This window comes from Cryptotermes secundus, unplaced genomic scaffold (genome assembly GCF_002891405.2).
Source record: "Cryptotermes secundus unplaced genomic scaffold, Csec_1.0 scaffold708, whole genome shotgun sequence".
Taxonomy (NCBI): domain Eukaryota; kingdom Metazoa; phylum Arthropoda; class Insecta; order Blattodea; family Kalotermitidae; genus Cryptotermes; species Cryptotermes secundus.
This window is the reverse complement of record NW_019726238.1, coordinates 1562563-1576145: the sequence shown is the minus strand read 5'-3', so window position 1 is coordinate 1576145 and position 13583 is coordinate 1562563. Positions and strand designations below refer to the sequence as shown.

Below are 13583 nucleotides of genomic sequence, written 5' to 3'. Positions count from 1 at the left end.
CTTCAGGGTAAAGGAATAAGCTAAGCAAGAAACCAGCATGAAGCAGTTACCATGCAGACCCAACTGCTTCATGCTAGTTTCTTGGCTGCCATATACTTCAACCTGAAGATGGAGGCGACATAGTCTTCTGAAACATCGAATGACTTTCAACTCTCACTTCATGGTGTTATGTCCCAAGAAACAGAATTCTTCAAGTAGGTATGCTGCTTGAAAGTTGGTATGCTTCAGGTTCATCAATATCACAGAGTCTTCAAGAGTACCTTTTTTAACCTGAGGTACAAATTGCATACTATTTTTATATTTTACGGTTGTACAATTACAATGAATCTACAGAGATTTCAATGTATATGTTTGAGAACTATACATACCTATTGATAAATAAACTTCTTAAAAATCAAACTGCTGACAGTATTTCCTGAGGAAATTACATATTTCCCTTCATATTATTCCACATAAATCATAAATTAATATGAATACTTCAAGGTATGGAGACATACAAATCAATACATTCAGGTTTTCAAGATATTATGCACATAAAATTTGATGGAACTACAGAAAATGCACATGAATTTAGTTTCAAACACAGAGAAGATTTGTATACAATTACAAACTAACAGATAAAGATTTTTGGAAACTCAGATCTGATCCTGTAAAAGTTAAATCGACTTTATGAAGAAATCTACAGCATTGGTAAGTAAGAAAAAAAGTAAAGCTATCCCTGTCACAGGCTGTGAAGGCCCATAGGGTTGTCAGATGTTGAGGGTCCCACATTATCTTGACAACTGGCTCAAAGATGGCGGTAAGGTTGTCAGCCTTACACGCTGGCCGCTCTTTACTCCTCAGGAAAATTATTTAATTAATTCCTGGTACTCATTTCTGTTAGAGGCTGAGTCAACCCCAGGGCCATAGTGCGGCCAGAAATCTACAGCATGGGTACTGTTTAGAATTCTCCCCTTAATAATTTCAGTTACTAACAGATGTTGAGAATAACCAAGAATATAATTCATTATTTCACTTGAAGTATTATAACAGTAACGGTTAGGTCTACATAATTCTGTTACCTGAAATCCCAAACTATACATCTTCAACAACATTTCCATGGAAAAAAGGGCAACAAAGAAGAGGTTTGTCCAATCTAAAAAGAGAAAGGAATATATTTCATTTTTCTAGAGATACAGATATATATAATATTTCAATTTCAGACATCAAAAATTAGATTTATCAATTTCACTGCAAAGAGAGGCAATACAAAATGGTATTACACAATCCAGAAAGAATAAAATTGTATGTGTGTTGTCTTGACAATTTGTGCTGTCTGCGTGAGGCCAGATTGGGACCAAGGACATACGATGTGTAGTCATCATGAATTTGTAATGTGTGACATGTTTTATATCCAGCTCTATGGGAGGTGATTTGATCCATGAAGTGAAAATAAAAGTAAATGTAAACATAAAGTTATTTTGTTGAAGAAGTCTCTCTGCAGGGTGAAAGAATAACATAAAACACTACGTCTAACAGGAATTTTAGAAGGTTGTAAAGGGCACTATTAGAAAAATGCACAGTAAATTGTTCTGACTGGAACCATATCTTATTTACCAATGAAAAATAAATCAAAATGATCAAATATCTTGCCTGAAACTGTAAAGACGAAATATTTATCTCTACTGCCTTACATTTTTCTTTTATCTCTGGTTTGACATGTTAATAAAAATAAACGTTATCAGTTCTCTTGCTCTGCAAATGTAATACAGTAACACTTCGATTTGACGATGCCGAATTTTGGCACTCTTTTTATCAGGTGCCGGCCATATGTCCGTAACTTGAATGTTAAACTTCAACGGATTTTTCCGTTTCCTCAGCTTCACACTTTCCCTGAATTTGCTCTTCATTTTTCTAATCCTGGCTACGAAAATGAAGACGATTTTACGTTCAATTCTCACAATTTCTTAACCAAGACAAACATACCGCGTAACCTCCTTCCAATCACATATAATTCGGTTTGACTTTTAACATTCTGTGCCTTACGCACGGTTACACGTGGTTACGAGCTCACTAGGCGCTTCTCCCCCCCTTCGCCTAAAGCGCGTGAGCGGATTTTTCTGGTGCCGCGGTCTAAACAATTTGCGCGCGCTAGCACCTAATCGTGTTCGTATAACCGCGATTCAGGAACTGTGCTTTGCCTCCCGATGCCTAAGAAGTGTTACACAAGGACGTAATTGTTTCCAGAACTTAAAATTGGATTTTGCAACCCTACTGCTAGGGACATGTTAGTCCTGGAGTAAACACAGGTATCTAATTCAAATGGTTTCCGGTCAATCCTTGGTGTGGTCTGTGTGTGGAATGTACTGTTCATGGATTGAAACCTTCACCTTTTCTAAAGTTAAAATTTGGTTGTGAAGGATAACAGTGTCATGATCACTTTACCAGTGAGGGTATTGGATTTTTTCCCATAGGTGCCCCCCTTCAGTGAATAAATTCTGCATTGATGCCTAGATGCTCAGAAGTCAAAATGACCATAAAGACCACACCTGGAGGCAGTAGAAACCAAAAACATGTCTATTGGTTTATAAACATAACAACAGATATTTCATTATTAAAATGGTGAACCCATGATTAAATTAACCAAGCTTTCTGCTGTATAGAAACTGCACTTAGTTTTTATATCTTGCAATGTTAGATCCACATATGGATTTTAATTAATAACATTAAGGAAAGCCAAACAAATATTCTTTATGTAAAATACTCTTAACACAGGATGCCTGCTTAAAAATACAATGACTTGCTTTGAATGAAAATTGAATCCTCTCCAACGCCTTTGATGCCAAAAGACCTGAAGTTATTTAAACACAAACATAGATATTTCATTCTAAGATAGAAGATGACAAGTGTGGCCAGAGTATTGTTACAACAAGAATTTTACATGCATATAGATGGATATGCAGAAGTTTGAAGAATCTGGAAATTAATAAAGTATTTACCTTGAAAATGATCAAGCCACTTTGGCTGTCGGTAGTGCTCGGTGGCCAGCACCACTGTATTCAGAAACACAAGCATAATGATGAGCCAATAGAATGCTTGTGACTTGACAGCTTTCCTACAGGCACGCCTCATTCTTCTGTTATTTCTGCAACATTATAAAGGGTCAGTGTTAGGTGCAACATTCCAACTAAATCCACGGAGCAGAATCAACCTTGAGAAGATAATAGTCACTAAACTACTTAAGAGGTTCTCCAGCTTATATTGAAGCTTCACATTTTCCTGACCAAAATTCTGTACATATTTCTGATCTCTCCCACAAATGCTACATGTCCCCTTCACATTGTCCTCCTTAATGTGATTATCACAGTAACATCTATTGAAAAATGCTGGCCATAATGTTCCTCATTATGCAGTTTTCTCCATCATCCTGTCATTTTATTTCTCTCCCAATATTCAGACACCCTCAATCAGACCTCTTCGTTAGTCTGAGAGGCCAAGATTCACACATGTATGAAATTTCAGGTAAGAATTACAGTTTTATATAACATTTCATCCTACTGTTTTAGACAGTAGACATGAAGAAAAAAGACTGAATATCTTCCCTTACCGGTCAAAGTCTTTCTTTTTTTTCCTCCACCAAGATTCCTGCTCAACTTCTCCCTCTTCTCCCTCTGCACGGTCTGCAGTTTCTGTTTCATTTGCTATTTTGGCTGTGAACAGAAATTAACCTCCAATCAGTATACAGGATTAGATTTGGTGAAACCTCACTAAATGTATCAGTATATTTACTGCTGTACTGCTATTGCTATTTTTATATGCACCTTCTCCCAGTAAGAAACAACAAATTTCAACTGATATTTTGAATATGAGTTTCGAAGTTCTCACAGCACTGGATATTATCATGGCCTTCTTGGATATATGGTAGAAGTTGGAGTTCCTTGGAAATGTTGATACCTATCCACCAAACTATATAGCATCACTTCCTAGAAGGCTGTGCTCTCTATATTTTAAATGAATGTGTGATTCTCCAAGGTCACCATACAATGTAAGACCAAAAGAATTTTCTTACATCACATTTTATCTTACATAATCTCTACTGCTGAAACAGCACTGATCAATAATTAAGAAACAAAGAAGAGTGCAAGTATGCAGAAGTTTCTGTTCAGGATATGTAAGTGACCAGAGTCACAATCATGACAAAACTTAAGAACTAGCTGAATATAAACAATGTGTATTTGGTTCAGTAAGACCAACAGATCAAGACACAGTGAAGCAATATTTCAGATACTCAGTATCCCATTTAAAATGAATCCAGATTCTACATTCCAAAGAGATTCGAAACAGTAAAACTGGCAATGATTTGCACAATCCAGTATAAAGCTCCAAAATTATTTTCGATGAAAAAATACTGCAAAATTGGCTTATAGCAATGAATTGTTGATGGATTTAATTTTTTTAACATAGGGGTACATGTTTAAAACAGTATTTATTTCTGCTTACAACTATGACCTACGTTTACCATCCTGATTACGAGATCTGTCTTCTCCTTCAGGTTCGATATCTTCAGCTTGTGTAATCCAGTCTAAATAACCTCTCAAATCTTCTTCAATCTGTTGCTTCTCCCGCAATTTATGGAAATCACCACGGGCTTTTGCCTTTTCCCTCTCTTTTGAGAACTCTCTGGCAAAAAACAGCAACATTTTTTTTATATATTTAGACTGTATGTAACATTAACTTCAGTAAATACTCAATTTTCAGCATAACAGTAAAGTCACATTCCATAGAAAGTGGAGAGCAACAAAATACTTATGCAAACTAAAGAGATTGTCGCTGGTTTTCTGTGCCTTTGTCACATTCACATATATCGTCATTACTGTGTCATCTTGTAATGTGATTATTTTACAAGTTCTGTATTTATTAATAAGTGTGATTATGGGAAATCCTATATATGGTCTTTTTCATGATGTAAGGAAAAAAGCATGCATGTTGTCCACTCTGGCATAGGAAGACAATACATTATGTGTACTGGTATACGAGAGATTCATTACAAGAAAACCTCAAAACTTTTAAATTGCTATCTTTGTAAGTATCAACTTACCCACTGAGGACACCAAGAATTAGGTTCATAACAAAAAATGCGCCTAATATAACCATAGATATAAAGTAAATCCACTGCCAGCTGTTCCCCATTGCATCTTCAACCTGAAATGAAAGCAAAATATGGTAACATGAATGAATGAATTCTTTATTATGTCTGTTACAATTCAAAATTTGGGGTGTTGGGGCTTGGCTCCCTGGTCCTATGTTTGAATTACTATTCCTGTAACACAGAACTCATCTGTTATATAATAAAAATTTCAATTATGCTGTGGGAACATCCCACATACTATCACGCTGTTTCGCCGATCAACGGACAACAATCACTCCTAAGTCAATAGCACATTGCTGTCAGCTCTCATATTTATACAGCACTCGCTGTCCATCTCACACGTAACCATCACGTGCACTAGCCAATAAGCTCTCACAATAGCAACTACAAGTCTAAGCTCTGCCCACCAAGTTTGGTATAAAAGGCGCTGCACCAACCCAGCAATCTTCAGTGACCACATCAGCCAGTCAGCCATCACACTTAGTCCAGAGCGACAGTCTTCGGAGTCATCGGCTCTTCACTGCGTCAGAGACGGCTGCCTCGGCTCTCCGGCGGTCATGCCCAACACACCAGGCAGCTGGCGCAGCTGCCAGCACTCCAGCGACCATGCTCCGCAACCTGACGTCTTCCAGCAACCATTCTCTGTGACTAGGCAACTTTTGGCAACTGCTGCACTGTGACCAGGCAACTTCTGACAACTTCTGTGCTGCGACCAGACAACTAACTCAGCTGGCTGATGTGGTCACTGAAGATTGCTGGGTAGGAGCTGCGCCTTTTATACCAAACTTGGTGGGTGGAGCTTAGACTTGTAGTTGCTATTGTGAGCGCTTATTGGCTACCACACGTGATGGTTACGAGTGAGCTGGACAGCAAGTGCTGTATAAATATGAGAGCTGACAGCAATGTGCAGCAATGTGCTATTGACTTAGGTGTGAGTGCTGTCCATTGATCGACGAAGCAGCATGATAGTATGTGGGATGTTCCCACAATGCATATCCTAATAACACACCTAATAATTACTACTCATATAAATTTATTTCTAATTCATTCCCATTCTTTCTCCCTATCCTCTCCTATTTCTCCTTACACTGAATTATATAATTCCGATTTCTTGCCACTGCTCTCCTCCTAATACCTATTTCTCCCCATTATTCTTAAGCCTCTTCTCCAGAATTCTGTCTCTTCTAAACTTTGTTCCTTCACATCTCAATATGTGAAGTCCTCTTGCTGCATATGGGAGAATCCCCCATTTATCATTCTTCCTAACCCCCTGAAGTCCCCATTCTCCTATTTTTCACCATACTACTTCTCTCCTGGCATTCCCTGTACATGAATCTGTATGTACATTGGTCTCTTAATTGTTCCTTATACAGTGTAAGAAAGCTGCTCCCTCTCTTATCTTCACTTCCATATTTTTCTGTTACATATCAACAAATCTTTTAATTATTCTTACCCGGACATTCTTTTTGGTATTCTTACCATTCTCCAAAAATATATGTTGCCGAACCTTTCTAATTCCTGTTTAATTCTGCTTATCCTTTTGTGTAGTAAATGAAGATAACATTGATGTATATATGACTGGAAAAACATATGTGAAGCTGGATGGGACGAGGTTCACTGGATTAATATGGCTGAGAACAGAGATCAGTGGTAAGCTTTTGTGAACATGGTAATGAATGTTAAATCTGAGATCCTCAAGGCTGTAGGTATCAAACAATATATTGCATTTACATTTATTTATCATTTCATGGATCCAATCATCTCCCCGTAGGGCTGGATATAAAGCATGTCGCATATTACAAATTCATGATGACTACACATCATTCGTCCTTGGTTCAATAAAATATAAAATCAAGCCTGAGACAGAATAGCTCAAGTTGTCAGGACAACACACATAGGTCATGGAAAATCCACAATCAAATCCACACCTTTCCATTATATATAATATGCAGGAACTATACTACTGTGAACGCAACAAATATTTCAGTATTACATTTAGATCTTCATTTACTGCGACATGTTTCTGTCATATATGACCATCATCAGGCAGGAACATGTATAGTTATTGAAATACCAATATGGATCCTTATTGGTGCAACACGTATTAAATGTTTACATAAAAACTTTGCCTCAGATTAGTGTATAGTTAAACAAAGCAAATACATGATTAAGAATAAAAAATTAAAAAAAAAAATCAAGATTATAGTCGTCTGGGATGTGGTACCAAAGTGCTGAAAGATAATTACCATCATTTAAAGGTACAGGAAATGAAGGCGGTAAGTTCCTTCAAAATGTTAGTACCTACCCACAAAACCACATAGCATCACATCACATCCAAAAATAATGTAAACATGGTAATTAACCTTTGGGTTTCATAAAGGCAGGGCATTTCTTGACTAGTTGAGCTACTATTTGGTTCTCAAATACATTCATTTATTTGGGGAGGAGGGAATTTTAATATTTGCTTGCTTTGTTTTGAGTCTAGTTGGTCATTATTTCAGTCCTACTTGTTGTTTATTTTGGAGTTAGTTAAAAATATTTTTATGAACACAAGTATATGCATATATGTGCATATATGAATGCATTATACACACACACCACATAATGCACACTGTAACATGTAAAGTTCTTTCAGATGAAGTGATATGTTGCAGTACAGATAAGAATTTATTTTTGGTATGAGTCTTCCCACTGTTGAACAGATGACTTCACTTGTATGAATAAACACATGTTGTCACCTGAGAAGTACTTGACTCTTCACAATGTCACTTACAACTACTTTGCTATGGTTATGTACTGCATTTTAGCATGTTAAATCATGAAATGGAAGACACTTGACTTTTTAACTTTCTTATTTTCTTCCAAAAATTCTAGATGGTGGAATGGATACCTGCTATGCTTCACTTTGCTGTCTCTTATGCTCAGATATTTCATATTTTATTCACAACTCTTCAAAATGTGGGGTCAGACACAAAGTACACAAGTTACCTGTTTGTGCATTGTCATTACATAGAGTGAACATATTGTAAAATTAAGCAAAATCTACATTTATATAATTTACACACACTGTGTCATTTATTGCTATGTATGAGTTTACTATTCGCTGAGCTGTACTCACATAATAGAGAACATCTGTCCAGCCTTCTAGAGTGACACACTGGAACACAGTCAACATGGCAAGTCCAAAATTATCAAAATTGGTAATACCATTATTTGGACCTGTCCAGTTATTCCTACACACCATGTTCTTTGCAATTATGTCACACTGGAAACCAGCCTCTCCACATGGATGTGGGTCATCCATAATCTCACCTGGAAACATGAAATAAATACCTTGATAAATTACTCTGTTTTTAGTTTTATTATTTAGAGAACTTGGTGAATTATTGTTTGACAGACTGGACAAAGCAAGAATAAAAATTACGAATAAATGAAAATAGTTTAATATCGTACCAGTTCTAAATACATGCAATGGAATTCAGACATTTTAAAATTAAGATTTTGCATTCCCCTATATGTGTGCCTGTGAGTAGACACATGTGAATATACACCTGTGCCTTACTGTATACATATTGCTTTGTTTAGCTGTCTAGATTAAATCTTCTCATACAAAACATGAGTAAATTAAATCTGTTTACTTTTTTGCAGAAATTGATTCATGGGTACCACTAGATGGCATTGTGAAATCTTGTTACAATGACCTTTTGAGTCCAAAAACAATAATTTCAGTCCTTCTATGTGTAAGGACATTCAACGTTAAAATATGGTTGAAGAAGAAGCACTCTGAGCACTGGGCTGCAGCAGGCATGGAGCAATCAAAGCCATTTATTGAATGGTCTTCAGAGAAATTGTCCAGGAACATATTAGCCTCAGACCAGAAATATTGCAGGCTGCTGCTGGGGATATCGATTGGTCACTGTTCAATGAGGCACCACCTATGTATCACAGACCTCTTGGAAAACACCATATGCAGAAAATGTAAGCACAAGGAGGAATCATCATATAATTTGTCAATATTCAGTTTTAGGTATGTAGAGATTAGAGATATCTGGCTCTGCATTGCTAGAGCCAGTAACTAGGAGGACAGCCTCAATCATGATGGTTCTGTCCTCAGCACTAGAGCCAGGGCTCTTTGTAGAAAGGTCATAACGAGTTCTGGGGTCACAACAGTTCAAGTAATGCTCTGAGTGTTTGGAGTGACTGGAAAGTTTCCCCCTCCCCCACACCAATTCAATACATGCACCACAGTACGAGGACAGGATAATTCATTCCTCCTGAGGAGGCACACTCTACGTATGCCCTCATCATTAAATGACTGGCTTCTTTCTTCCCATTTCCATCTATAGAGACCCTGAATTCTCAATTCTCAATGTCCAGTTATCCCTCTTACAATTAAACCATGCAGGGGCGTTGTAAAGGGCCTCTTTGCGCCTATCATTGCCATGGTCTCAGACTGGGCTAATTTCCTTGCCTCATCCTGAGGGTCCCAAATGAACCGAATCCTCACCCCGCAATCTTGTACTCTGGAAACAAAATGTTTCTCCAAAATGATGGTATCCACCTTCAATACTACATAGTTATTTCTGTATTCTTTTTAACATTTGCATTCCTGTTTTCAAAAGGAAAATCCAAAAAATCCTTCTCCCTATTATTTGTGCCATAAAAATTCTTGTCTTTTGTATAATTCCCAAAGGTGAAATTATTTTAAAGTTTCAGCTTCCTGATTCTCTAAATAAAGCATAATATTTTCATGAAAATTAAAAATATGTTAAAGAATCAAGGAATATTACAGTGAGGATGCTGCCATACTGGTTTCTCTCATACATGAATTTCAAGACTGCTTTCTCATTATTGTAAATCTTTATATTTTATATGTCTGAAAAAGCTACTGGCTCCTGCCTCTTTGTCACATCTGATGACAGACACCTTTCTTTATAGACAAAAATCACTGCCTAGTTACATGAGTTAGCATTTTACATGTAACTCATAACTTACCCGTAACATTATCATAACATGTTTCATGTAGCTTTCCTGAGAATAACTCCAAACCGATTATGGCATAAATAATTATAACAAACAGAACTAAGAGAGCAATGTGTAATAAAGGCACCATGGCACGGAGGATTGAATTCAACACCACTTGCAAACCTGAAATAAAAAATAGTTTAATTTGATATAAAATAAATAACATTCCTATACTATCTACAGCATATGTACAGTATATACTGCCACAGTCAATAAGTTCGTGGAATGGCCAAATCTCTAAATAAAATGTTACATGCAATATGACTCCAATATTTCACCCTACACCAGAGAGATGCGAACAAATAAGAAAAGTCTGTTAGTATAGTCAGGGTTCAGACATGATCCAGCAAATTTCATATCCAAAAGAAATCACTCTGCTTACAGTTAATTTTTACTTTAATGATGCCAGAAGGTGTACTCAAACTAATATACTATTTTTATTGGTTCAGAAGTATATGAAAGTAAGAAGATAGTAAAGTGTAGTCATTGACACACATAAAAAAGTAAAAAAAGTAAAGCTATCCCTGTACTAGGCTGTGAAGGCCCATAGGGTTGTCAGATGCTGAGGGTCCCACACTATCTAGACAATCGGCTCAAAGATGGTGGTAAGGTTGTCAGCCTTATGTGCTGGCTGCGCTTTACTCCCCAGGAAAATTATTTAATTAATTCCTGGTACTCATTTCTGTTAGAGGCTGAGTAAACTCCAGGGCCTAGTGTGGCTGGAAGGATTGGGTCAATTGAAAAAAGAAATCCAATGACCTCATCGGGGCTTGAACCCGCGACCTTCCGGCTTGTAGCATAGCCCCTCAACCAACTATGCTACTGCGTGCCATTGAAACAGATATGGAGAACAAATTCCTAACTCCTCCAGTGTGAATGTTTCTTCAGTATAGCTTTGAAACTGACACTACCATATTGCGATTACTAGTGATTTCTAAAGGGTTATGACAATTGTACAGAACGTTATGAATTACTGAAACAGGTCCCGTTTCTGAAACATTGTGTTCTTTAGAAGACTTTACGATAGACAAAGTCCAGAACTCAGTAATCCTAATTGTGTCTGCTGCATATGAAATCTTGACATTGTAAACTACCTCTTGCTCTTACACATTTTTATCTGAAACAATAATAGTAAACACCTATAAACTTACTCGGAACTCCTGAAACCAAGCGCAGTGGTCTTAAAACTCTAAACGCTCGTAACGCTTTCACATCAAAACCTTCCTTCATTAAATTTGATAATGCTGAACTTAACAATCTGTAAAGAAAAGAAATAAGTTTCTATATTTTATATTTCTAATTCTAAATGATAAGACAATCTTAATACCAAACTATTGAATATTACCATCGCTGCAACATTCATTTGATTGACTGAGGGTGTTTGAAAACAGGATGCTGAGGAGAATATTCAGTTCTAAGATACGGAAAGTGAGAGGAGGATGGAGAATAATGAATAATAAGGACTCATCATCAAATACTCTAAGGGTAATCATATAAAAAATTATGAGACAAGAGGATATATAGCCTGCTTCATGTGATAAGAAATTTGTACAATATTTAAATTGGAAAATCTAAAAGGAAGGTGGCTTCAGGAAGACCTAGGCATAAATGGGAGAAAGTGTTAAATTGGACCTTAAAGAAATATAATAAGGTAAAGTTGTCCCTGTGCCAGTCACGGTAGCCGAGCGGTCTAAGGCATGCACTGTCTTTGCTCGCTCGGAAGCCGGGATCGTGGGTTCAAATCCCACTCAGGGCATTAATGTTTGTGTGTGTTTTTCTGTGTTTGTCTACAGGTAGAGGCCTTGCGACGAGCTGATCACCCGCCCAAGGAGTCCTACCGAATGTGTAAGATCTAGAAAAACCGAAGTGAACGGAGAAGTTCATGGAGGTAGGCCTAGGCCCACTGGGGCTGTAGTGCCAAGGAAAAAAAAAAGTTGTCCCTGTGCTTAACTAATTAAACACACTGCCGTGAAGACGCATAAGGCAGTGAATGTATAGACCCACTTTTTCTTGACCTCAGTACTAGTTGTTGGTGAGTGGTCAGCTTCACGCCCCGAATGCTTTACCCCCGGGCAAAAGTCCCCTTGTATCCATTGGATAAGAGGCTGGGTGGGCCCCAGAGCCTGTCTGGACTAAAGAAATAGTACTGAATTTATCTGACTGAAAATAGGATCCAGTGGAGATCTCTTGTGTGTGTGTGTGTGTGTGTGTGTGTGTGTGTGTGTGTGCGGAAATGAACCTTCAGGTCCCATGACTATTAGGCTCATGAGAATTATTCTGCTCTACTGAATTAGATTCATTATCTTTTCCTTGGGAAAATGTGTTTAGTGTTTTCATAGCAATGTAAACTTCATACTAAATGAGTCTCCAGCTGCCTACATAGCCAGCTGAATTCCAGTACGCCACTTTGGAATTCTGTTGATGAAACATCTGTGTATAATAAAACCTTGAAATAGCAGTGCTTTAGGGATTTGTGGAGAAATCTGCCCAAAGTTTAAAAAATTATCATTTAATACCTGGAGCCTCATAGATTTCTAAAGTGACAATTTACGTCACTTTCTGATAATGATGCAACCTCAGAGATGTTTTGGGCACAATACACAAGGAGATTATTTGATTTCATCAAGTTTTAATTGTATGGTAACAAATTTCGTTTTGGCTAATCATCAGCATGTTATGTTATTGCTCTGAGAATATGCTAGGGGTGCGCCATATGTCCTTGTGGCTCGGGTGCTTGACCAGAATGACGTCAGAAGTCCAAGTTCGAGCAGTGCCGAGCCGTAGTAACTCTAGGTCGGACTCATTCGGCCAAGTTCGAGTGAACTCGGATGCGTCGTCAAGGTAGTGCTGGTGTACTTCCTGCATGACGTTACAGTCAAAATCGGCCAGATCTGTCAAAATGGTCAAAACGTAGTTAAATTGCTTTAGTTTGTCATCGTAGAAGGTACATTAATCATGTCAAATACTTTTGGTCTGCTTCGTGTTATATGTTGCTGCTGATATAGGCAGGTCTTCTGCATGGGCTTTCCCATTAAATGCTCAACCAGATTTAGTATACATATACGTATGAGTCAGAAGAATCCTTATGTCCCATGTTGGCTCTGTATAATATTCTACATATGGCTTAAAGGAGCATCGTATGACTGCTCGAGGTCGTTTGAGCAGACTCCGGCTTGGTTCGGTCCCATTCTGTGTAGTGGGTGAGCATTAACCTCAGTTGGCAGTGTTCAGATGGCACAAAATTTGAATATACCGGATGCTGGGGCATATAAAACACATTGTTTGACCGAAACATGTTTTAGGTAAGCTCGTTCTATTGCTTCACCATATTGCAAAAGCTTAATCACTCAACACAGATCATTGTTGTACTCTGATTGGCTATATCTCACGAATGGTTCCTAGTAATGGAACTTAGATTATGGTTGCTGGA

At 37.6% G+C, this 13583-nt stretch overlaps 1 protein-coding gene and 1 long non-coding RNA gene across 15 annotated transcripts in view; one reads left to right on the top strand and one right to left on the bottom strand.

The window, feature by feature from the left end:
• LOC111864093 (voltage-dependent calcium channel type D subunit alpha-1) overlaps positions 1 to 13583 on the bottom strand; it is a 221044-nt gene that overhangs the window by 80759 nt on the left and 126702 nt on the right. For 13 of the 14 annotated variants that reach the window (XM_023851102.2, XM_033751324.1, XM_023851107.2 and 10 more), the window contains exons 5-12: positions 11305 to 11411; positions 10124 to 10276; positions 8247 to 8440; positions 5078 to 5181; positions 4493 to 4659; positions 3587 to 3689; positions 2979 to 3124; positions 1062 to 1135 (exon numbers count right to left, since the gene is read on the bottom strand). In XM_023851102.2, coding sequence (XP_023706870.1) covers positions 1062 to 1135; positions 2979 to 3124; positions 3587 to 3689; positions 4493 to 4659; positions 5078 to 5181; positions 8247 to 8440; positions 10124 to 10276; positions 11305 to 11411 — 1048 coding nt within the window. The remainder of the gene's footprint in view (positions 1 to 1061; positions 1136 to 2978; positions 3125 to 3586; positions 3690 to 4492; positions 4660 to 5077; positions 5182 to 8246; positions 8441 to 10123; positions 10277 to 11304; positions 11412 to 13583) is intronic. The other variant, XM_023851097.2, reaches the window with a different exon arrangement.
• Positions 2153 to 13583, top strand: part of LOC117282276 — a 114042-nt gene continuing 102611 nt past the window's right edge. Inside the window, exons 1-3 of the long non-coding RNA XR_004512985.1 lie at positions 2153 to 2288; positions 6677 to 6778; positions 8874 to 9106. This is a non-coding gene — a long non-coding RNA (uncharacterized LOC117282276). The remainder of the gene's footprint in view (positions 2289 to 6676; positions 6779 to 8873; positions 9107 to 13583) is intronic.